The sequence below is a fragment of the Chlorocebus sabaeus genome, chromosome 12 (assembly GCF_047675955.1).
Source record: "Chlorocebus sabaeus isolate Y175 chromosome 12, mChlSab1.0.hap1, whole genome shotgun sequence".
NCBI lineage: Eukaryota > Metazoa > Chordata > Mammalia > Primates > Cercopithecidae > Chlorocebus > Chlorocebus sabaeus.
In genome coordinates, this window is record NC_132915.1 from 81,629,394 (window position 1) to 81,653,460 (window position 24,067).

The following is a 24,067-nucleotide window of genomic DNA, read 5'->3' on the forward strand; positions in this document are numbered from 1 at the left end:
TGTTTTTTTAATCATAATCAGATACAGAGGGCTCCGCAGCGAGGCCACAGGTGGGGCAAACCCCTCCCGGCGTAAACAACCGGCAGCATCCTCCCTCAGGACTCGGAGGCCACGGGGAGAGTAGAACTGCACTAAGCAGAGCGAGCTCAGCTTCCCAGGCTCTCGGCTGCCTGTGGGTGGGCTGAGATGAGAAATAGACACAGCCCAGCAGGTTGTCCCGGGAACGCGTAACCCAGGGTGGACGCACAGACCTGCGTACAGAGATTTTTGATTGTCATGACTGGGGGTGATGGCACTACTGGCATTTAGTGTGGAGAGGCCAGGGATGCTGCTAAACATCTTACAATGCAAAGGGCAGCACCTCCAAGGCAAAGAATTATCTGGTCTAAAATGTCAATAGTGTGGAGACTGAGAAAAACTGAACTAGATGGCCACGAATTTTCAGGGTCCCTATCTAGTACACAGGCAGCGCCTAGAATTGCTAAATTCATCTTCCGTTTGGAACGGCAGCATGGGGTGAGAGGAAGGCGTCGGGGGCTGGCTGCTGGCTTTAAAGGCGTACGTGCAAATCTTCTTGAAGCTGATAACGGGACGCGAGAGAGCCAGGTAGGTTATCTATTGCAGCAGGTCAAGTGATGATGTCGAAAAGGCTGCGTGTGCCGGGCACTGTGGTAGGTAAAGCGCTCCGCACAGCCCGCCTAAGCGCGCCTGGGACGGAGGCATCCCGCAGGTCCGACCAAAAACAAATCCTCCAGCTGCTGAGACTGGGAAAGCGTTAAGTGACGCACCGGAAGCAGCCTTGTGGCTGAGGCGTCCTTTTCCCTAGCAACCGGTTGCGAAGGAAGTAGTTGCTGTAGCGCGCCCTGTGCGCCTGCGCGGAGGCGCCGGCTGCTGACGTGGAACTGGGGGCCAGGCCGGCCGAGCCGGGCCCGCGGCGGAGTGCTGCAGAATCTCTGGGGTGGCAGATCCGCCAGCGAGGCTGGGGATGGGGGCGCCGCTGCTCTCTCCCGGTTGGGCGGCTGGGGCTGCCGGTCGGCGCTCGTATGTGCTGCTGGCGCCCTTCCTGCTGACGCTGCTGCTAGTGCGGCCCTCGGGGGCCCTGGTGGAGGGGCTCTACTGCGGCACGCGGGACTGCTACGAGGTGCTGGGCGTGAGCCGCGCGGCGGGCAAAGCGGAGATCGCGCGGGCCTACCGCCAGCTGGCCCGGCGCTACCACCCCGACCGCTACCGGCCGGAGCCCGGCGACGAGGGCCCTGGGCGGACGCCGCAGAGCGCCGAGGAGGCTTTCCTGCTGGTGGCAACCGCCTATGAGACGCTCAAGGTGAGGCCTGCGGGAGCGGAGGGGCTTCGAAGCACGGCCGCGGGAAGCGCACGGCGCCTTCCGACCCCGGTCCGCGGAGCGTAGGCCTCTGTGACTCCGAAACTGAGCGCATCCACCGCCGCGACCTTTAAGATACTCACGTTTCCCACGTGGCCCAGTGAAAGAACCGAGTCGGCCCCCCGGGGCCTCAGGGGGCAAGCTAACCTCCTCGTCCCCCTCCTTTTTGTGACAGTCATTGTTATGCAAAGCTTTGGTCATCTTATGATTTCGTGAAAATATTTTAATAACGTGCATTTCACATTCGAAAAGCAGGGTGATCATTATTAGTGGGATCCGGGGTCGCCTACAACAGGGAAAGTGTGGAATATCGAGTGACAACTGTGATCGCATCAGTTTGATAGGACAGAAATTTGGTTTCTGGAAATAGTGTTAATGGTGACACTTAGCTTGGGTTTAAGGAACTAAGAAAACACCGAGAAGAACAATGAACAACCAGTCAAGAGACCAGATGTGACTCTTTGCTGTGACACCCCTGTATGACCTTGGATAGTGACTTAATATGTTGGAATAGCTGTTTCTTCATATGCAAAATTAAGGCCATGATACCTCCTCCCAGGGTTATTATGGGGATTAAATGATAAGTGTACGAACCGCCCCCCTTTCCATAGGGCCCATAAATGGGTGCTTAATGACTTGGGTACAAAACTCTGAGAATTTCTAGTAGGAAATATTTTGTGAATATGTATTTATATTTCATTTGACAGAGGTTTTATTGAGTCTTGTGGGGATGAGAAATTTAGCCCAATGCTGTTTTCTTCTACTACTGTAAAAAATGAAGCCAACCAGGACATCACGAAGTATAAATCGTATTTGATGGTGGTATTACTGCTTGAAAGGCCCCATCATACTAATGCATCAGCGATTGTAGTTGTAAAGTATTTCTAGCCTTTTTTTTTTTCGCCGAAGCAGAATTTTCCGTGTTGCTAGGTAGCCTGCTTTTAATGACTGTACTTTGAGTGGATATAATTTAACCTTGCATTGTTTCTCCAGATTGTTTTTCCAGAGCTGAAAATAGTCAAGGAGCTAGCAACTTTATTCATGCCTTCCAGAACAGTTTGGATAATCTGGAGTCATAAAATGACTGGTGGAGGGGCAGGCCCTGAATTAGGTAAACTAGGTACATTGAACTACGTAAAATTTAATTTACCTAGTTCATTAAATTCTCACTAGCGTTAGTGAAATTTTATGGCAGTTAACTGAGGGATGGCTGGGGAACTGGGAAAGTGCTGAGGCCCCAAAGGGTTTTGTCGCTGATTATGTAAAGAGTGGTAGAAAAAAGACTCCAGAAAAAATTAGGAAAGACCTCTCCATCCAGGGTACTTCAGCATATGAAGCTCCAACCTCTGTTCTTTGTATTCAGCCAGAAGCCCTGATGGTACATAAGGGAGCCCTGGACCAGTGTGTGAAATCATAATGGCATTTACTAGGGATAGTAACATTGATAGAATTAGGGATGTTAGTCATGTTAATTTGTTTCAGGCGCGAGATAGTAATAGGGTTGTGGTGCTTGAATTTAGGTTGAGCATCAGGAATGCAGTAGTTGTTAGGATGATATAGATAATTAGGTTAAAGATAGTGATATTTGGATTGTATATTAGTTATCCCATTATGATTTCACACACTGATTTATAAACCAAGACCATGCAATAGTATTTAGTGTGTTTGACTTTTGGGGATTTAGGGAGTTTATGGACTTTGGAAGTTAAACAAGTGGACACTTACCCTCTGTGTCAACCCATCTTCTGGAAGATGGAGAACTTCCAGAAGAGAGGGCAGCAGAAACACTGCCAGCTGTTGCCTTCTGCTGGGCTTTGTAGGATTGGAGATGAGTAGGTTTGGCATGAGAATGGTGAGCATGTTGGTAAGAACTTTGAAAACAAGTGCCATGATTAGAGGGTAGAAATAGTGACTGTAGCGATTCCTGCTGGGAGGGCCACCAGGAGAGACTGATCAGTCCCCTCCACCCCCGGGACTGATCTGATGAATCTGTATGGTTGCCTCTAAAGGTTTCTACCCCTAAACTTTACCACTGATTGTCAGCTAATGAAAAGCCAGATAAAATTAGTGTTCCACTCAAGATCATGAATGTTTAGACAGTTAAAAACCAGTATGTCTGGAGTAGGTAACACTTGCACTCTTGACTCTGACGGGTTTGTGGTAGCTACAGATATCTTGAAACAGGGGAGTAGAAGTGGAGTTGTACTGATGGAGGAGGGAATGAGGTGAGTGTTCTATAGCTCCCCCAAAACCCCCAGTGTCTTACTGTGGAAATTATCTGTGAGACAAAAGGGATGTCTGGAGATATTTTGGATCCTTGAAAATCAGACCTAGCAGAACTCTTTGAAAACTTGCATTTTAAATTTATAGAGATGAACGTGTATTCATCTTCCAAGTGGAGCATCTCCAAGAACTATTTACCTCATTGAAGATGCTCTCTCTTGGAATAAGGATAAGGACTTTGGCTTGCTGTGTGTGGGAGCAATTATTACAGGGTGGTCTGCTTTAATTTCTGTCATAATGGAGAATTGTGAGAAAGTTGCCAAATAATATCTTTTCTGGGTAATGCTAGGTTTTAATGAACTGAGGTCATCCAGTTTGGAGGGCTTCAGCCTTCTATATTATCCCATTGAGGCAATGGAGATGTAATGGCTGTTTTGTTTGGATTGTATCCTCTGGCTCTGAACAGGGTTTGTGAGGGGTAAGAGGTCCAGATAGTGTTTGCTAAGAGAAGGTCAGATAGAATAGTGGGAGAAGTTGAGTTCCAGTGACTCTGGAATAAAAATGGGATGCAGAAGCCTGTCTCTGAATATTGATAATAAATACATCACCAAAATGGAAACTATAATTATGTAAAACATCAGTGGATTTATGATTCTGAGGTTGTTTTGGTCAAATAAATGCCCTTTTGAGATTGTTTTGGTTTTTTTTTAGATGATGGTTGTTAAAAAATAAGTACACTAACATGACTTAAATACAGTTGGTAAGACAAGAAGATATGACATTTGGTTATTACTATTTTAGCAAAAAGATTTTACCTGTGCATGGAGAAATGGAGGAAAACCAAGAAAAGAAGTGTGGCTAGTAATGGAAGGCAAAGGCACTGGCCGCATGCTTTCACCAAGGCATGCTTAGTTCACATCCCCAAATAAATTACAGTCCCAGATCTCAGCAAAAGTTCAAGCCATTATGATTTCACACACTGCTTTAGAAACTAAGACCATGCAATAGTATTTAGTGTGTTTGACTTTTGGGGATTTAGGGCGTTTATGGACTTTGGAAGTTAAACAAGTGGACGCTTACCCTCTGTGTCAACATTGGATCTCATGAGGTAGAATAATCTGGTCCCACTTACATGTTTTTAAAGTGGCTATAGCACTTATCACACTGCATTGTAAGTACTGAGTAGGTCTCTCTTTCCCACTAAACCATGCTCCTTGTTTTTTGTGTGTATATCCGTAGCACCTAGCACAGTGTCTGGCACATCAGAGCATTAATGTTATAAAAACTCTTATCTGGAGACATTCAGATAGAATGGAAATGGAAAGTGGATTTCTGGCATTTTGACATTGGTACGTGCAACGCCCTTTGCCATTTCACTCAAATTAATTGCAATTTTAAAGAGTGGTATAGATAAGTAAATTAGATGGTTATGAGTGAAAAATTCCTGCATGAGAGAAAAATTGCACTTCTACTTTTAATGTTCTGAGGGTTTTTAAGTGAGAACAATAATTTTTGAATGTAGATAAAAATTGGATAATACATGAAATATGAGAAATGGCATAGAAATAAGCAGATAAGAGAACAACTTGAAAGGATGCACTTAGAAAAACTATGATTGGTAAAAAATGCAGAAGTGTAGAATTTGATGGCATTTTGCAGGATCACAAGAAAAGAGCCTAGAAAAGGTCTTGGGAATATTTCTGGCATGAAGGTGAAGGCTATTTGATAAGATGAAAGGATGTGTAGAGAGGGCATTCTACTCTGGACTTGTCTTGCAAAGGAAACATTGCAAGAACACTTCAGTTTCCTTTTATCAGTCTGATGTGGCAGGGCTTTAGCACTTAGGAATAATTTAGCAAAAAACGATTCTGAACTCCCTGCCCTGTTATGTTTCTGTTTATTGTTCATTCCTTATATTCTGTTACTCAACCCTTTCTTTAACTGGGACTGACATAGGCGCTCAGAGGAGACCATAACAAAGGAAGGGCGCAGTTTCTGACTTAAAGTTTTTAGTAACAAGGAGGACAGATACTTATTGTTCAGTTGTTATTTAAGTTATATAATACAAGTCTGTGCAGATTATGTTGCGGTGCTGAGAGGAAGTGATTATGTCTTCTTGGATTAGAGAAGGTGGTACTCTTTTGAGTTGATCAGGAACAAAGTCACCAAGGTTGATGGTGAAAGGACATTTCTGGTAGAGAGGAAACTTGATCAACAGAAACGTAGTCATGAGTGTGCAAGGCTTGTTCCAGGAATGAGATGTAGTTTCATGAGGTATTATAGTAATGAGCATTTCCTCCACCAAGGATCATTTTTATCATATTTTTCCCAGGGACTCTGTTTTGGGGAAAAAATGAACTGCATGTATTACTATTCTTTTTCGACACTATCCAGATTGTATTTAATCAGTCATTCATGGTAATTGAATAATCATAAAAATATTTAAAAATTATATAAATTGCTTTCTTTTTTGAGACAGGGTCTCACTATGTTGCCCAGGCTGGTCTTGAAATCCTATGCTCAAGCAGTCTTCCTGCATCAGTCTCCCAAATAGCTGGGATTACTGGCACATGCACTGAACCCTAAAATTAGATAAATTTCTATTATAGGTGTGATGCTGATAAACAACCAAATTAAGTTAATTTATAGTCCACAGATGGCATATAGTTTTCATTTCATATGCCAACCCTGATTGGTCATGATTACCTGGAACAAAACTCTTACCTTTTAAGAGTTTTGAGACCTTTTCTGGGTTTAGTGGGAAAGAGTAACACGTTTGATAGTAATGTTTCCCATGGCCCCAGAAAAAGGATATGGCAGCATATGTACCACATTTACTGTTTCTGCTGTGAACCCATAAATGTTAGTTTTTACTGGTTTCTTAATTTCAGCGATTACTCCCTACTTATGGCCAAGGGTGATTATATCCCAGCCATGTTTGATTCTGGTGCTGTGACTGGCTGACATATGATGTAATCAACAACCAATCAGAGTTCTTAATCAACCTGAAAACTACTGACAATATAATACTAGCTAGAAACTGAGTACTAGACATTTTAATTTAGCTTGTACAGATTTATCGTAGGTAAATAGAACATTTTGAGATACTCACAAGAGCGCAAAGACACTTACTGTTTTTCATAGACTTTAGGGGATCTGCTATTTCTAGGTTGGGAGCCTGCGAGGTGCCATGGGAGGGAGAATGTTGCAGGATACTGGAACATAGTCTGGGATCAGATGATGAATGACCCCTTACGTTGTGTTCAGGAATTGGAACTTTATGTATTCAATAGTTACCAGAAGTTTTAACGTGGAGAAATGACACAATCTTATGTTTGTTTTAGGAAGAAAACTCTGGGAGCAATTTTGAGAATGATTTGGGGAGGGCAAAAAGGTATTCTTGACTGAACTCATTTTACTTACACTGTCTTCTTCTGGTATCCCTCTTCTGTCATTCTTCTTCTGGAATCTTCTTCCGTCATTCCTCTTTGGCAACTTGAAAATCTCCTACTTGGTTCATTTCCCACTCCTTTCGCTTCATTTTGCTTCTTTTAAAGCTACACTCACATTTTTCCTTCCTTTCCTTGCTGTTTACTGTCTTTACTTTCTCATCTCCCTTTCATTCATGCTATCATAGACTGGCGTGTGCCCCAGCACGTGTTGAAACTGTTCTTGTTAAGGTGAACAATGACTCTCTACTCACCAGATCTGATTAGATTGACTGCTCTTCATTTCTTCCTCCTCCTGGAATTTTGTGTCATGTGATATTGTTGACCACTTAGTACTTTTTAAGGTGTTCTTCCCTGACTTTCTTGATGTAGTCTTTGTCTGTTTCTCTGTCCTCACCATTTCTTTTCAGTCTTTATAGTCTTTTCTACTACCTACCCTGTAAGCATTGCAATTCTGTTGAGTTCTTCTTTGTGTATTTTTTCTTTTTTCTTTTCTAAGCTCTTCCTGATGAAACTCAACTGTATCCTTGACCTAAGCCACTGCTTTTAAGCTGGCAATTCTAAAACCTGCATGTTCTCCAGGCTCATATTCTCAACTGCCTCTCCTGTAGCACAGGTACCCACAGTTAAACATGTCTGAAGTCAATCTTGTTATCTTTGTGCAAGCATAAACTTTAAAAGAAGATATAATTATGACTCTCACAAATACAGAATGAACATGTGTCAGAGATTTTATTTAACATATTAATCAGTGAGGGAACCAGTGAGATACTAAAACTAGTTGAAAGAGAAAAAGTGCCAACATTTGTAATCAGATAGGGAATGCTGAAATGCCTGTAAAACTAGAGAATACCTACCAAGCAATAATGTGTTGCATTCCACTGGACAGAATTTGTCTTTCTGTGAATAGGAGTCATTTACATTATTTCCAGTTTTCTACAAGTTACTTCTGTCTGTAGAGTTAAATAGGTTAGTCAAAGACAAAAGGTGCACTCCTCTGCAGGAATAGATAATCCTTGAGGCTTCAGAAATTGAAAGGATATCTAGTAATATTTTTCTTCCTAGTTCAAAATCTTCCACAATTTTTCCTTGCATCTTCTCCAAGCTTGCTGTTTTTTTCCTGTATTTGTTATCTTAATAACAGTGTCTACGTAGTAACTCTAATTAAAAACTTCAGTATCATGCTGAACATCTCCTTTGTTTCTTGTGTACCCCTTTACTTATCAAATCCTATTCTTAGCTGCTAAAATCTGTTTCTCCCTCATTCTACTTTTTGCGATACTACCAGAATTGTCTTTCAGCAATATATACTTCTACACAATGCTATTGTTCTCATACTTGGAAACATTTTTGTTTTTGAATAGCACAGATGATAACATCCTAACTCTTTGGCGCAGCATACAAGATCCTCAACAGTTCTTATTCAAACTTGCCTTCCTAGCTGTATTTATTACTCCTTTCTTCCTGAGTTTCCGCAGTGCTTAAGCTTCCCTGAATCCATGATATTTTTTCATACTTTTATACCCTTAACACTTGCTGTTTCCTTTGCCTGGAACAAGTTTCACTATGCCTTACTTGCTTTCCGAGATCTAGCCCCCATTTCCCTTCTGCTGTGAATCCCATTGCTAGTGTTTTTAGACAGAGTCAGCCCCTTTTCCTTAGCACACTCAATTGTGTTTTTCTTGCTTGCTAGATTCTTCTAGATGGAGGGTTCTTGAGGTGATGGCCTTGTCTTGTCTTTTTATTCTCTTTTTGTGCTCAATACAAGGGCTAATGCCCTGCATCATCATTTTTGAAATAAAAACAACTAAGGTTTTTAAAAACTCAGGTGACCAAGTTGATGCTGATAATATTAACTGAAACACAGAGGAATAGACTTGGTTTTTTAGCATGTTGAGTTGAGATATTTATGTTGCATTTAGAAAATGTTCAGGACATAGTTGAGAATAGGAGGAGGCAAGAAAAACAGATACAAGCGTTACTAGTATGTAGGTAATATTCCAAATCATGGAAGTTGTTGAGACTATGTGCAGAATGAGAAGAGAAGATAGAGGAGAAGATAAGTTGCACTAGTGACTAGTGGGCAGGAAACAAGAAAAAAAAATGAAATGGGTAGTGGTTAATTTTCTCCCTCTTTTGTAGGATATAATGGCCTGGAAAAAAATTTAGACCAGAGATTGTTTTTTGTTTTTTTTTTGAAGGATCATTTGTGTGTGTGTGTGTGTGTGTGTGTGTGGATTAAAAAAAATAATAAGATTAATATATATTGAGTGAATACAGTAATACATTTTCATATATCATTGATTCCTGACCTTTACCACCCCAAAAATGGTTTTTATACTCTGTGTAGTAGGAAGTTTTAAATGTAAAACTAGCTGCAATATCAAATTATTGCAATTTATGTACTGAGATCACGCAGTTCATGACTTCCTTCAAGGGCAAGAACATAAATATTTTTGCCTCTGGGGAGGGGGATGACCCCTTTAAGAGAAGGAAGGATTCAGTGCTTTCTTTGCTTGTGGGTTTCCTCTTGTTCACTTTTGATCTAGATATTGGTGGTTATGTTCCAGTCCTCCTGCATATGCCCAAGAGGATTGGGAGTGGAATGGACACCAGCAGAAGCACTACAGTTATTCCTGTAGAGATTAGAAACAAGGAGCTTATTGCCCTGCTTGTCAAGGCTCAGGACAGACAGGAGGAAGAAACAAGTATAAAGGTTTTGGTTTTGGAAAGAAGTTGGACTCTCCAGACCCTGGGACCTTAAGATCCACAAAATTGCTGAAAGAAAAAGTACTACCTTATTGAAAGGTAAGATATTAAACTGTTTTAAGGTTTAAGCTATGTTAGCCACAGTAGCATATTTTCATAAACTATGAATTCAAGCAGTCACTTCTGCCAAACTGAAGTTTTTATGACATCGCTACCCATCCAGCCTTGCTGGTGAGATGGAGACCTACGTAGTGGAGAGATGCATATTGCAAGGAAAAACCTTCACAAAAGTTCACTCGTTTTTGAAATAATGTTTACTGAATGCCAGGCACTGTACTAGGCCTTGGATATACAGAGATTAATGAATTACCCTACCTACTTTCTAGAAATTCTCATTCTAAGAAAAGAAAAAACTGATTATTACAATGTGATAAGTGCTATAATAAATAGGTACCAAGTGTAATAAGAATGATCTAACTGTCTGGGGCAGTAACATTTACATTCTAAAGGATTAATAGGACTCATGAGGTTCAAATTAGAGAAGAATATACGTTTGAAGATATAGGTATGAAAAAGGAACGTTGTGTTGGAATAACACACCAAATTGCAGAAGTCGCTCTCTGAATGTTTCCTATGGATAAAAGAGGGGGAAATGATAAGGGATGTTGCTAGGTAGGTAAGTTTGGACCAGCTGTGAAGGCCTGGTGGCATGCGAAGGAAATTTTAACTTTGGCCATGAGAAAACATTGGAGAGTTAAAAAAAAAAAAAAAAATTGTGCGGCTACCTTAATTCAAGATGAGTAGGAAAAAAAAATATGGTATTCAAATAAGAATGTACCTTAGCTTTCTACTTGAGTCCCAGAAAGAAAGATGGTCCTTCTTATTATGTCTTTTCTTTGCTAATATTCTTGGTATCCTCTTGTTCTTACTAGGTTGATTCTAAACTTTGTAGGTTACTAAAGAGCAGAAGTTTGACTTAGGCTGTTGAGAACTCCTAAGTTTTACCAATTTGTACTGCCCTTGATTCTAAAGTGTATGCATGCCTCACTGATCGTCATCAGTATGCATGAAAACTGATCATTTTCTTGACTTTGGAGAGAAAGCTTTTAGCCCTAGAGCGGAGATAAAATAAATTGAATAAATGCTGTAACAAGGAAGTGGCCAACTTTTTAGTGTAATCATGGCCAAAACAGGGTCATACATTTATGGTGACCCTAAAGAAAAGAAAACCATCCAAAGAGAAATCAGACTTGACCCTGAGATGTCTTGCAGGAATTTGGTAGTTTGAGGACTCCATTAGGGGACCTTGAACAGATTCCACAAGCTCTGCTTGCAGCAGAGAGGCCAGACACAAGGTATAAATTCTAGAGTTGCTTGTGTTGGAGTATTAGTTGACCATTGTGTTAAAGGAGTTCAGAACTTGGTAAGGTCAATAATCTAGAAACCAGTGAGAAAATGGTGACCCTGGTGAAAGATCTGAGTGAAATGCTTGAAGAGGGATGATATCTGTGTTCTGTAGAACAGAGATAAGAGAATAAAAAGAGGCAGTAGTCATTGGACACATGATGTCCACATACCAGATTTCAACGACACTCCAAGACCTTACTTCATATGCTTCAACCAGGAGGAGTACAGACAGCCGGGGCAAAGGGCTGCTCAGAGACAAGGAGGCTCATAGGAATCTGATCTCAGTGTGGCATTTAGTTTAAGAGCTACGTGTAATCTAGTTATAGCAAGAAGAACTGTACTCGAAGAAATACATTTCAAAAGGCATCTGTCATGATTGGGATGCCAAGTTAAAGTCAAGGATTTTAGGCTCCAAAACAGGGCATTTCTATAAAATTAGCCCAAAAAGCAGAGGGAGAATGGAAAAATTCTCAGATGATTTCTTGAGGTACTCAAAATGAGACACATGAAGAGACACGGGCTTTAGTCTTCAGGGCTGCTGTGTGGCCCTTATATAGGTTTACCCTTTCTGTGTTAGAAGCTCTGGAATAGGATGATGACTTAAAGAAGGAGTCACGGATTGACAGTTGGGGCATATAGCAGCTGCCACAAGAAAATCCTTTTTGACTGAAGAGAGCATACAAGGAGTGAATCTGAAAATAATACTAGCTTGAGCTCACCCCTCCTTGTATAACTGACAGTTTTCATATTGGCCCTTCATATAAATATATTCATATCTAATTAAGCTAGCTACTAGTTTACATGATTTCATATACTGGTAAGAGGTAAGAAATTTTTTGAATGTAATGACTATAGGAGAACTTACTGAGAATGATCTCACACAAATTCAAAATTTTTATTTTATTTTATTTTATCTTATTTTTATCTTATCTTATCTTATTTATTTTACTTTACTTTACTTTACTTTTACTTTACTTTTACTTTACTTCTTTACTATTTTATTTTATTTTATTTTTTGAGACGGAGTCTTGCTCTGTCGCCCAGGCTGGAGTGCAGTGGTACAGTCTTGGCTCACTGCAAGCTCCGCCTCCCGGGTTTACGCCATTCTCCCTCCTCAGCCTCCCGAGTAGCTGGGATTACAAGTGCAGGCCACCATGACCGGCTAATTTTTGTGTTTTCAGTAGAAATGGGATTTTGCCATGTTGGCCAGGCTGGTCTCAAACTCCTGACCTCAAGTTACCTGCCTGCCTTGGCCTCCCAAAGTGCTGGGATTATAGGCATGAGCGCCTGTGCCCGGCCCAAAATTCTTAATAGAAAATACATAATGATTTTAATGGATGCAAGGAAGATTTTGTCATTAGCAAAATCTTTAAATCTAAAAAATACTTTAAATAATCTAAAAGATACTTTAAATCTAAAAAACTACATGTTGGAGGACTCAGAAAGTGGTCCTGAACAGACCCCAGAGAATCTGTGTACAGTAGCAAGGCACCAAGTTTAGATTTTGAAATGCCTTTAGCTAGGAATCTACAACTTAATAAATATTGACTAATTCATTCCTCTAAGATAAAGACTTTTTTTTTTTTGGAGGCAGGGTCTTGCTCCTTGCTCTCTTAGCCCAGACTGGAGTGTGATGGCATGATCATGGCTCATTGCAGCCTCGCTCCCAGGCTTAAGTGATTTTCCACCCGGGGAACATCCTGGGAAGCTGGGACTACAGGCACATGCCACCATGCCCTGCACAAATACAATTTTGTAAATTTTTTGTAAAGACGAGGTCTCACTATGCCGCCCAGGCTGATCTCAAACTCCTGGGCTCAAGCAGTCCTCCCACCTTGGTCTCCCAAAGTGCTGGGATTACAGGCATGAGTCACCACACCTGGCAAAACAGACTTTTGTTTTTGTAATGGTTTTTATTATACTCATGTATAGAGATTAAAGAATTTGTTTTGATTTTATAATAGTTTTTATCTTTAATTTTTTTTTGAAATGGGGCAAGTTGGAAAATGTAATAGGTTTCCTGTGAGATAAAGAGCAAATCGTGACCTGGTTTAATAACTCTGCAACCTGCCTAGCTCAGTATTTGGGATTTATCCCTGTTAGAAATTGATTAGAATCAGAGAATTTTTTTAAAAAATGTTTTATCTGTGAGCATACAGAGCAGCATTTTGGAATGCTATAATTCTTTCAAGGAGTTTGTATCAGTAAGAAAGATCTATATGTTACCTCATTTGTGACCTGGGCTGGACGACACATTACAGTGATGAAGTGAAGTACTACATGTTTGTAACATGTTTTTGTATAATGTTTGTTATTTGATCTTCACAACAACCATGTAAAAATAATACAGCAGGGATTGTCAGCTCTTTTTGTAAATGAAGAAGGAGGAGGCTCAGAGAGGCTAAATATTTTATCTGAGGTCACAAAGCTAGACTTTGACCGTTGGACTGCATGGGTGTCTCAGTGTTTCTTTGAGATGGGCATAATTCAGTTTTGTAGGCACAGACTGGCTTCACCGACTTTTTGCTGTCTTAATCATTGCTTTTAGCAGAAAGTTATCTATACAAGGCTGGGACATGATTGTGAATATATACAAGAAATAAGCTTTTTAAAAAAATCAACAGTTGTTAAGAGTAGTTGTGAACAGGCTTTTATTAGCACCAAGCATTAGCTAAAAAGATTGAAAGGTTAATTGTTATTAAAGTGTTTTTATTTTTCCAGGAGGACTAACAATACTGAAGAACTTAGACAAATATTTTTGTTATGCTTTTATATCTAATATTGAAGTTTTGGAAATGTACATGGCTTTGAAGAGTAATGGGAAATTTTTTGATTTTGACAATTTCAGTATTTTTACTCAGATTAACCTTACATAATTATAAAATTCTGTATTTGATTTAACAGATTATAAACTAAGGCCATTTAACGGACTGTCCTGTGAAGTTGGATATCTTGTCATTTTACAGGATGAGGAAACACGAAAAGATTATGATTACATGCTGGATCATCCAGAAGAGTACTACAGCCATTACTACCACTACTATAGCAGGCGCTTGGCCCCTAAGGTGGATGTTAGAGTCGTGATTTTGGTCAGTGTGTGTGCTATTTCAGTGTTTCAGGTATGTATCCGTGGATATTTGTATCTATATTTATGTGCATTTAGTGCACATTGCCTAGTGCTAGTCATTAAAACCTAACTGTGAGTATCTCTTTGTAAAATTTTACTTCTAGTTGAGATCTGTTTTATTCATTGGCAGTATTAGAATCTTTGTTAGTGGCAAATCTAAGAAATTGTTGAAGAATGTCATTATTACTACAAAACAACCCCTCAAAAATCTAGAGCCTTTTTCATTGCTCCCTCTGGAGTATTTTCTACATAGTAGCCAGAGTGAACATCAGCTAATTCATATCATTTACCTTCGTAGGACTTTTCAATGACTTCCCATTAAACGTGGGAGAAATCTGAATTCCTTAATCTGGCCTAACAAGTCCTGGCTCTAGTCACCAAATGCCAGTAGTGCTTGCCATCATTATTTTAACAACCAGAAATGTCCACGCACTTCTGCGTGCCCCTTTAAGGGTGCTTCTGCTCAGGTTGAAACCACTGAAATAGATTAAAAGAGACATAGGAACTTTTTTTTGTTTTGTTTTTGTTTTGAGACAGAGTCTCACTCTGTTGCCAGGCTGGAGTGCAGTGGCACGATCTCGGCTCACTGCAACCTCCGTCTCCCGGGTTCATGCCATTCTCCTGCCTCAGCCTCCTGAGTAGCTGGGACTACAGGCGCCCGCCACCACCCCCGGCTAGCTTTTTGTATTTTAGTAGAGATGGGGGTTTCACCATGTTGGCCAGGATGGTCTCGAACTCCTGACCTTGTGATCCGCCTGCCTTGGCCTCCCAAAGTGTTAGAATTACAGACGTGAGCCACGACGCCCAGCCAGGAGCTTTTTATGTTGTAAAGTATCACAAAAATTTAACTTCTGCCTAAAATAAGTTTTCCCTGTTATTAAACTAGCCACACCTATCACATGCTCCTTTAGAGGAAATGAGCAAGTCAGATGACTAGAATGAAGCAATTTGCTTGTTTGAAAATTACTTCTCCAGTTTGATTCCCAGAAATGACATGATATTCAGTGTGTTTTGTTTCTTTTTTTTTTTTAAGAGATGGGGTCTCACTCTGTCACCCAGACTGGAGTGCAGTGGAGTGATCGTGGCTCACTGTAGCCTCTACTTCTTGGGCTCAGGTGATCCTCCAACCTCAGCCTCCCGAATAGCTGGGACTACAGGCATGTGCCACCACACCTGCCTAATTTTTGTATTTTTTTTAGTAGAGACACGGTTTTGCCATGTTGCCCAGGCTGGTCTTGAGTTCATGGGCTCAAGCAGTCCACTTACTGCAGCCTCTCAAAGTGCTGGGATTACAGGCATGAGCCCCTGCACTTGGCTGACTTTCCATTTTTATGAATAAAAACTGTATTGGAAACTAAGGTGGTATATTTAAAATGTGTCAGCATTTGTAGAACGATTTACCCTTTCAAAGGGGAGAGCAAGGATAATTTTACTTTTTTGTTTTAAACAATGTAATACTGTAGTAACTTTAAAATATATTCTTAATAGATTGCTACTATTGCAGGATATTGTTTGTATATCTGCTATATTCATTCAGTTAAACAGGAGCTGAAATTTATGGAGGTAATATGTGAGAAGCAGGGCATTTTCTGACAAATCCTTTGTGGTTGAATACAGTTATGTAAGTTAATGTTTTCCTATCCAAATAGGTAGAGTTCAACCATATTTGAATCTCTCAGAATAGGATGAGTGCCACTGTGATATATGCAGATGGCTTAGGAAAAGAGATGGGAATGAATATAGTTGCCTGAGACTATGCCCTATGAGGTTTTTAAACAAATTCCTCACCAGCTAGATTTTGCCATTTAACTCTTTTTCTAGTAAGTAGGTTACTGTTTAAAAAAAAAAAAAAGAAAAAAAATTTTTTTTTAAGCGATCTAGGGAAGAGCCAAATGGTAAAGATACGAAACCACAGGTGTGGTATGACACATTGATCATCCTTTGATCTTGGGTATCTCCTGACTGCATCAGTGATTTTTGGCTCAGCTCAGAGTTTACCTTACTTATCCAGCCTTGAGATCCTGTGTATGCATGGGCTTCATTCAGTTGTATCTTTTACTTACAAAGTAGTATCTTTGAGATCCCTAGTTTTAACTGTAATGGTTTCTTGGGAGATGGTATTCACCGAGACTCTATCATTCCTTTAACTTAGATTGGGTAATGAAAATGACTCATTGTTCTCTGTTAATTATTCTAGTTTTTCAGCTGGTGGAATAGCTACAATAAGGCAATCAGCTACCTAGCCACAGTGCCCAAGTACCGTATCCAGGCTACAGAGATTGCCAAGCAGCAGGGACTGCTCAAAAAAGCCAAAGAAAAAGGCAAAAACAAAAAGTCCAAAGAGGAAATTCGTGACGAGGAGGAGAACATCATAAAGAACATTATAAAAAGTAAAATAGATATAAAGGGGGGCTATCAGAAACCCCAAATCTGTGATCTTCTCCTGTTTCAAATTATCTTAGCTCCTTTTCACCTATGTTCATATATAGTTTGGTATTGCCGGTGGATCTATAATTTTAACATCAAAGGCAAAGAATATGGAGAGGAAGAGAGATTGTACATTATACGTAAATCTATGAAGATGTCAAAGTCTCAATTTGATAGTCTAGAAGATCATCAGAAAGAAACTTTTCTTAAACGAGAGCTCTGGATCAAGGAGAATTATGAGGTGAGTAGTCACTCTGCTGTGATTTTTACTGTCATCCACCTGGTCAAGTTAAAATCAGGTGTATTATAACGAGGGATCACAGAAGTCTGCTCACATTTCTGAAATCCAACAGTTAAACAATTAGTAAAGATCTTACTTTTATTGGAAGTAGGACTCTATTTGGTAGTGAGACAGTGGGTTTTTAACCTGTAATTTCTCTTTTTAGAGGATGAACTTCAAATACTTTAATTGACAATTCTAGAAAAGTTTTAAGAATGTTAAACTGCATTGGAAGGATATGCATGTTTGCACTAACTAAAATTTGGCCCGCCCCAAGTTTTCTTCCAATCCTGTAAACCTAGCCACAGAAACTAAAAAAAAAAAAAAAAAACAAAAAAAACAGAGTGAAATGTGGAAATTTTGTTGAGATGACTTCATTTCAAAATAATTGAGCACAAGATCTTCTGCATAATAACTGACATCTATAGAAAGTTACTTTTATTTTACTTTTAAATTAAATCGAATTACTGTAATACCTCTAAACTTCCGGGCATTTTAATAAATGCTTTATGCTACAGTTGTCACCTACAAAAATTACTTTGAGGTGATCAGCTACGTAGCCATGGTGTTAAAGGGATTAGCAGTCTCATTATTATAATGACACTGTTTTAGATTCAGGGTAAAATTAATTGGCTATTATGTTAAATATAAGAATAGAGCACAGTGAAACTTTTGTGGTTTTTTTTTTTTTTTTTTTTTTGAGACAGTCTTGTTCTGTTGCCCAGGTTGGAGTGCAGCGGCGTGATCTCATCTGACTGCAAGCTCCACCTCCCGGGTTCACGCCATTCTCCTGCCTCAGCCTCCCGAGTAGCTGGGACTACAGGCGCCCGTCACTACACTTGGCTAATTTTTTGTATTTTTAGTAGAGACAGGGTTTCACTGTGTAAGCCAGGATGGTCTCGAACTCCTGACCTCGTGATCCACCCGCCTCGGCCTCCCAGAGTGCTGGGATTACAGGCGTGAATCACCGCGCCTGGTGGTTTTTTCTTGTTTTTATCGTATAGTGTTGGGGTTTTGCCATGTTGTCCAGGATGGTCTCAAACTCCTGAACTCAAGCAGTCTGCCCACCTTGGCCTCTTAGAGTGCTGAGATTACAGGCATCAGCCACTGCACCCAGCCAAAACCTTCTTAAGAAATCTGAGATACATTAGTTTTTTTTAGTTTCACAGTCATTTCATTTTGTATGTGATGTCCTAAATAGATTTCACTGAAATTAAAGTTTTGGTCTGAATTATATTTACGTAATTTAACTTACTGTGAATTGCCCGATATTTTACCAAGTATACCTATATATTTATCCTGTTCATAAATAAAATAAAAAATGTTATTTAGGGCCGGTGTGGTGGCTCACACTTGTAATCCCAGCACTTTGGGAGGCCAGGGCAGGCAGATCACTTGAGGTCAGGAGTTCGAGACCAGCCTCACCAACATGGTGAAACCCTGTCTCAAAATACAAAAAAAATAGCTGGGCATGGTGGTGTGCGCATGTAATCCTAGCCACTCGGGAGGCTGAGGCAGGAGAATCGCTTGAACCAGGGAGGCGTAAGTTGCAGTGAGCCAAGATTGTACCGCTGCACTCTGGCCTGGGCAACAGAGAGAGACTCCATCTCAAAAAAAAAAAAAGTTATTTAGTTACAGCATACCAGTTAGCTCCTAAACTATTTGAAAAGCTTGTTCTTTTAAGTAGGTTAAAAGTTTAAAGGTTTTCTTTTTTAAGAAGGAGAAGCAGCTGAATCTGCAAAACCGTGTCTTTCTTAGGGTGCTGTTGTGGGCTGAATTATGTTATCGTATGAAGTTGTCTTAGTCTTTTCTTCCTAATATTTGGAAGTAAAATCCTTTCTTTCCAAAATGTTATGTGGCTATGAAACTGGCTAAGACAGCTTGTTCATTTTGCTTTAGTTGACGTGCATTAAAAGTTACAGAATTGCAGTCCGGGTGCGGTGGCTCATGCCTGTAATCCCAGCACTTTGGGAGGCCGAGGCAGGCAGATTGCTTGAGCTCAGGAGTTTGAGACCAGCCTGGGCAACATGGTGAAACCCTGTCTCTACCAAAAAATACAAAAAATTAACTGGGCATGGTGGTGCCTCTGGTCCTAGCTACTCGGAGGTTAGAGTAAGCCAAGATTGTGCTACTGCATTCCAGCCTAGGTGACAGAGTGAGACCCCATCGCAAAAAAAAAAGGTTGCAAGAAATGCGGATGTTCTGTGTTCTCATGAGTTTTAACTCTGTGGTTTATTTAACCTTCTTTGGAAACTTTAATTTAAAAAAATGAAAAAATTCATAATTATCTTTAGATGAAAGTAGATGTAAGTTCAGTTTGGAGATGAACATGTATGTAAGGTCATTTTGTTCCTTGGTTAAGATCACCAAATCTGAAAGTCATCAGTTAAATTTACAAAGGACCATATTAAAAAAATAAAGTTTTGATTCTTTGATATTAGACATTAGTTGTAGAGGGGAAATGTTAAGCCCTTTAGTCAATTTTCATTGAGTAAAAGAATGTATTCCTATTCCTAGGTTACAGAAATCAGTGACAAAAAATTATTAGTTCTAGGCTGGGTGCAGTGACTCACACCTGTAATCCCAGCACTTTGGGAGGCCGACGTGGGTGGATCACCTGAGGCCAGGAGTTCCAGACCAACCTGGCCAACATGGTGAAACCCTATTTCTCCTTTAAAAACAAAAACAAAAACAAAAAAATTAGCCAGGCGTGGTGGCATGCTCCTGTAGTCCCAGCTAGGGAGGCTGAGACAGGAGAATTGCTTGAACCCAGGAGGCAGAGATTGCAGTGAGCTGAGATGGTACCACTGCACTCCAGCCTAGGCAACCAAGAGAGACCCTGTCTCAAAAAAATATATATTACTAGTTCTTTTTTTTTTTTTTTTTTTAATTCGAGTTGGAGTTTCACTCTTGTTGCCCAGGCTGGAGTGCAATGGTATGATCTCAGCTCACTGCAACCTCTGCCTCCCAGGTTCAAGCAGTTCTCCTGCCTCAGCCTCCCCAGTATCTGGGATTATAGGCACGTGCCACCACGCCTGGGTAATTTTTTATATGTATTTTTTAGTAGAGATGGGGGTTTCACCATGTTAGCCAGGCTGGTTTTGAACTTCTGACCTCAGGTGATCCACCCGTCTCAGCCTCCCAGTGTGTCGGGATTACAGGCGTGAGCCACCACACGTGGCCACAAAATTGCTAGTTCTTATACAGGTTGTTCTTTCATGTTTAACACTGAATGTTAAAATGGTTAATTGCAAATAAATAAATAAAATACTTAATTGTTTAGTATTTTTAGGAGGTGAATGATTATCAATACATTCACTGGAAACTTTTTACCTAACATTATATTTGAAAAATGTAAATATGCCATAAAGCTAATGGCAAATGTTTCTCTTTGGATTGTGAAGTTATCTAGTTATTTATACTTACAGGTCTACAAGCAAGAACAAGAGGAGGAATTAAAGAAAAAGTTGGCAAATGACCCCAGATGGAAGAGATACAGGAGATGGATGAAGAATGAAGGGCCTGGGCGGTTAACATTTGTGGATGACTGAAGATTGATGGAATGCTACTATGCCAAACCTTAATTGTGATATTATTTTCATAACTGAATTATTTTAGAAATGTATCAATTGACTGCTGCTCAGCAGTAACTAAAATTCCTCAAGTATTTGATTAAACAGAATAATGTCAAAATTTAAACCTTCCCTTAAAACTTTATACATAAGACATTTATGATTGTTCAATTTTTATAATCTATTTGTAGATTTTGTTAAAAGATTTCACATGAAGATTTATTAGTTGCCATTTAAAATTTTTATATGTTTAGTTAAAAGATTTGACATGAAAATTTATTAGATACCATTTAAACGTTTTATGTGTTATGTGTTTATTCTTTGAGAGTGTTTCCTTACTCTTTGTAATAGTGCTACATTTTTCTGTTTTCATGGCCTCTGTATTTTCACAAAACATCAAAAACAGCATTTAATTATATTATCATGAGTGTTTTTCTGGACACAAACTTCAGTAGAATGACCTAACAAGTCGTTTTCATTACAGTCATTATAGGATTGAAATACGTTCAAAATAACCTCTAGGAAAGTCTTCTGCTAGAATATCCCCCCTCTATTCATTATAATATTCTTTGTTTTTAAAGCCAGTCAAATATAATAGTCTTAATAAGATCAGAAACTCTCCAGGAGAGTGAGTCTACCCTCATGTCCTTGTAGGATGATCTTGATTATAGTCTCATTATAGGACTATAACTGTATTCTCAACATTTCTCCAGAAAGGACCTTGTAAAAAGGTCTTTTGTACCACAGTATTGGTTTTTTCCCCCTCTCTCTTCACTTAAAAAAAAAAAAATAGCAGGCAGAAATAGCGTATTGAAAAGTTGTTCATCTATTATGAAGTCCTTGAGTGGTGAAAAATCCACTGGACGTGAGAACATTTCTGTGCATTTAAACCAGAAACGAGGTACATGGCTGTGTGCTCTTCTATCAACCAATGAAATGTAAGTGTTTTTACATGTGTGGCAGTGCTAGTAAATAACACATTATTTGACTTAATCAGGCATGATACTGCACCAAAGTATCAAAGTATCGGTACATATTCATGGTAGTAAGTCAGTACCCCTGTTAAAGGATTTATCCCATTGCTTCATATTAATAAAATGGTTACACTATATCACAAGTTTGTTGGTATGACATTTTAAGTGAAAAATTAACATTGCTTTTATGTAATTTTTAAACATGAGTATAGCATATTCGATATGCAGAATCTGTTTCTAGCTAAAGCAAGCTAGTTGTTTTGAGAGCTGAGCCCCAGACAATGTGAGACAAAGCTGGAAGGCTGAGTTCCCTCCATGCTAACGTAGACAAGGTAGTTAATCTGCGAGGACTTCAGTTGGCTCAATTATAAACTTGGGGAAGAGTCTGACCAGATTATCACTAGGGCCCTTTTGCAGCTCTAAAATTATTTATATTTTTGTAAACTTTAGATGAAAATGTTTTATGCATCCATTCTGTTGGAGGAGTGTGGAGAAGGCACAGAACTGAATTACAGGTAGCTGTGTTTTAGACTTCAAATGCCCACCTCTTAGCTATAGACAAAATGCCTTTCAAAGATGCTGTGGTTGCCTGTAGAGTCAGCAATCCCTGTCTTGGTGAATGTATTATCATATAGTTAACACACAATGGTATTTACCATCTAAAAACGTAAGTACGTAGCATATATTATGAGGACTAAAAAATTGTCAGTATTCGACTCTGAAAATTTTTGAATCCTCTTTTTAACCTAGTGATAAAGTGTAAGAGGACTGGACATGTTAGCATTCATAAAGGTTGGCTGATGAAAACAGTTCATCTTTTGATATGCTTTTGCAATCTGCTAGATTACTATATTTCTTCCTGTCTTTGTAGAAATGTAGCCTGCCCACTTGGTAATGTTCGGTCAGTCTTTTGGAATCACGGTCATTGCGTGAGTCTAGATAAATGGGCCCTCCTTAACAGAAGAACGGATTCTTCCTTCTGTGAAGGAAGAGCCATTAGTTGTCACAAGTGTCAGTCAAGTCTTCTGGGTGTCCTTATTATCTGTACCCTGCCCATCCCTCACCAAAAACCCAAAAACCTCTCCATTTTAGAAACCTCTGGAGAAGAATCCTGGGTAGAGAACCCCACAACTCCACTAGTTAGAAAATTTTTCTTGAACTTCATTTTAGGGCGATTTCCATCTCCTTTTTGGTTGGTATTCAAGGGTTTATAGAGCATAGCTGTTCAATGCTATCTATTCATCATCATGTTACATAGTTGAGGTCTGCTGAAATTACCCTTCAGGTTATATGAATAACAGATATATCAGATTCCATGACTAACTCTTCACTGCCTTATTTATGAATTCTAAGTTCTACAAATCAGAGATTATAGTTTCATAACATATTAGGTACTATACCTAGGATCTTAAATAGAACCACTGAGATACAGGATTTTTTAAATTTAAAAATTTTTTAAATTTTTAAAATATCACATGAAATAATGGTTCTGTTTAGAGAATTAATTACTATTTAGTACTATTTATGTTTAGAAAATCGTAATTCATTACTTTGAGGGGTTTTTGTTTTTTTGTTTTTGTTTTTTGGTTTTTTTTGAGATGGAGTCACGCCCTGTCACCCAGGCTGGAGTACAATGGCACCATCTCGGCTCGCTGCAACCTCTGCCTCCCGGGTTCAAGTGATTCCCTGCCTCAGCCTCCCAAGTAGTTGGGATTACAGGTGCCCGCCACCATGCCTGGCTAGCTTGTATTTTTAGTAGAGTCAGGTTTCATCATGTTGACCAGGCTAGTCTCGAACTTCTGACCTCAGGTGATCCGCCCACCTCAGCCTTCCAAAGTGCTGGAATTACAGGTGTGAGCCACCGCGCCTGGCCTAGTAGTAAACTTTTTTTTTTTTTAATTTATTTTTTTATTGAGACGGAACTTTGCTGTGTCGCCAGGCTGGCGTACAGTGGCATGATCTTGGCTCACTGCAACCTCTGCCTCCTGGGTTGAAGCGATTTTCCTGCCTCAGCCTCCCAAGTAGTTGGGATTACAGGTGCCTGCCACCATGCCTGGCTAATTTTTTGTATTTTTGGTAGAGACACAATTTCACCATGTTGGCCAGGCTGGTCTCGAACTCCTGACCTCAGGTGATCTACCCGCCTCAGCCTCCCGAAGTGCTGGAATTACAGGCATGAGCCACTGCATCTGACCCAGTAGTAAACTTTTTTTTTTTAGACTGTCTCACTCTGTCACCAGGCTGGAGTGCAATGATGGGATCTCAACTCTGCAACCTCTGTCTCCTGGGTTCAAGTGATTCTCCTGCCTCAGCCTCCTGAGTAGCTGGGACTACAGGCGCCCTCCACCATGCCCTGCTAATTTTTTATATTTTTAGTAGAGACAGGGTTTCACCATGTTGGCCAGGATAGTCTCGATCTCTTGACCTCGTAATCCACACGCCTCGGCTTCCCCAAGTGCTGGGATTACAGGTGTGAGCCACCATGCCCAGCCAGTAGTAAACTTTTAATACCCAAACCTAG

The 24,067-nt window shown here is 39.9% G+C and overlaps 1 protein-coding gene across 1 annotated transcript; it reads left to right on the plus strand.

Annotated features, from left to right (window-relative positions):
• The first annotated feature begins 866 nt into the window (after positions 1–866).
• On the plus strand, positions 867–21,683 carry DNAJC25 (DnaJ heat shock protein family (Hsp40) member C25). The gene is made up of 4 exons (XM_007968424.3): positions 867–1,321; positions 14,133–14,285; positions 16,491–16,961; positions 20,429–21,683. The coding sequence occupies exons 1-4, from the start codon at positions 986–988 to the stop codon at positions 20,549–20,551; spliced, it is 1,083 nt and encodes a 360-aa protein (XP_007966615.2). The 5' UTR covers positions 867–985; the 3' UTR covers positions 20,552–21,683.
• Positions 21,684–24,067: the final 2,384 nt, after the last annotated feature.

Excerpts from the sequence above, each read along its gene's own strand:
- DNAJC25 (XM_007968424.3), top strand. The coding sequence starts at position 986 with ATGGGGGCGCCGCTGCTCTCTCCCGGTTGGGCGGCTGGGGCTGCCGGT. Across the intron at positions 14,286-16,490 it reads GTGCTATTTCAGTGTTTCAG|TTTTTCAGCTGGTGGAATAG; the intron begins GTATGTATCCGT and ends TAATTATTCTAG. Across the intron at positions 16,962-20,428 it reads GGATCAAGGAGAATTATGAG|GTCTACAAGCAAGAACAAGA; the intron begins GTGAGTAGTCAC and ends TTATACTTACAG.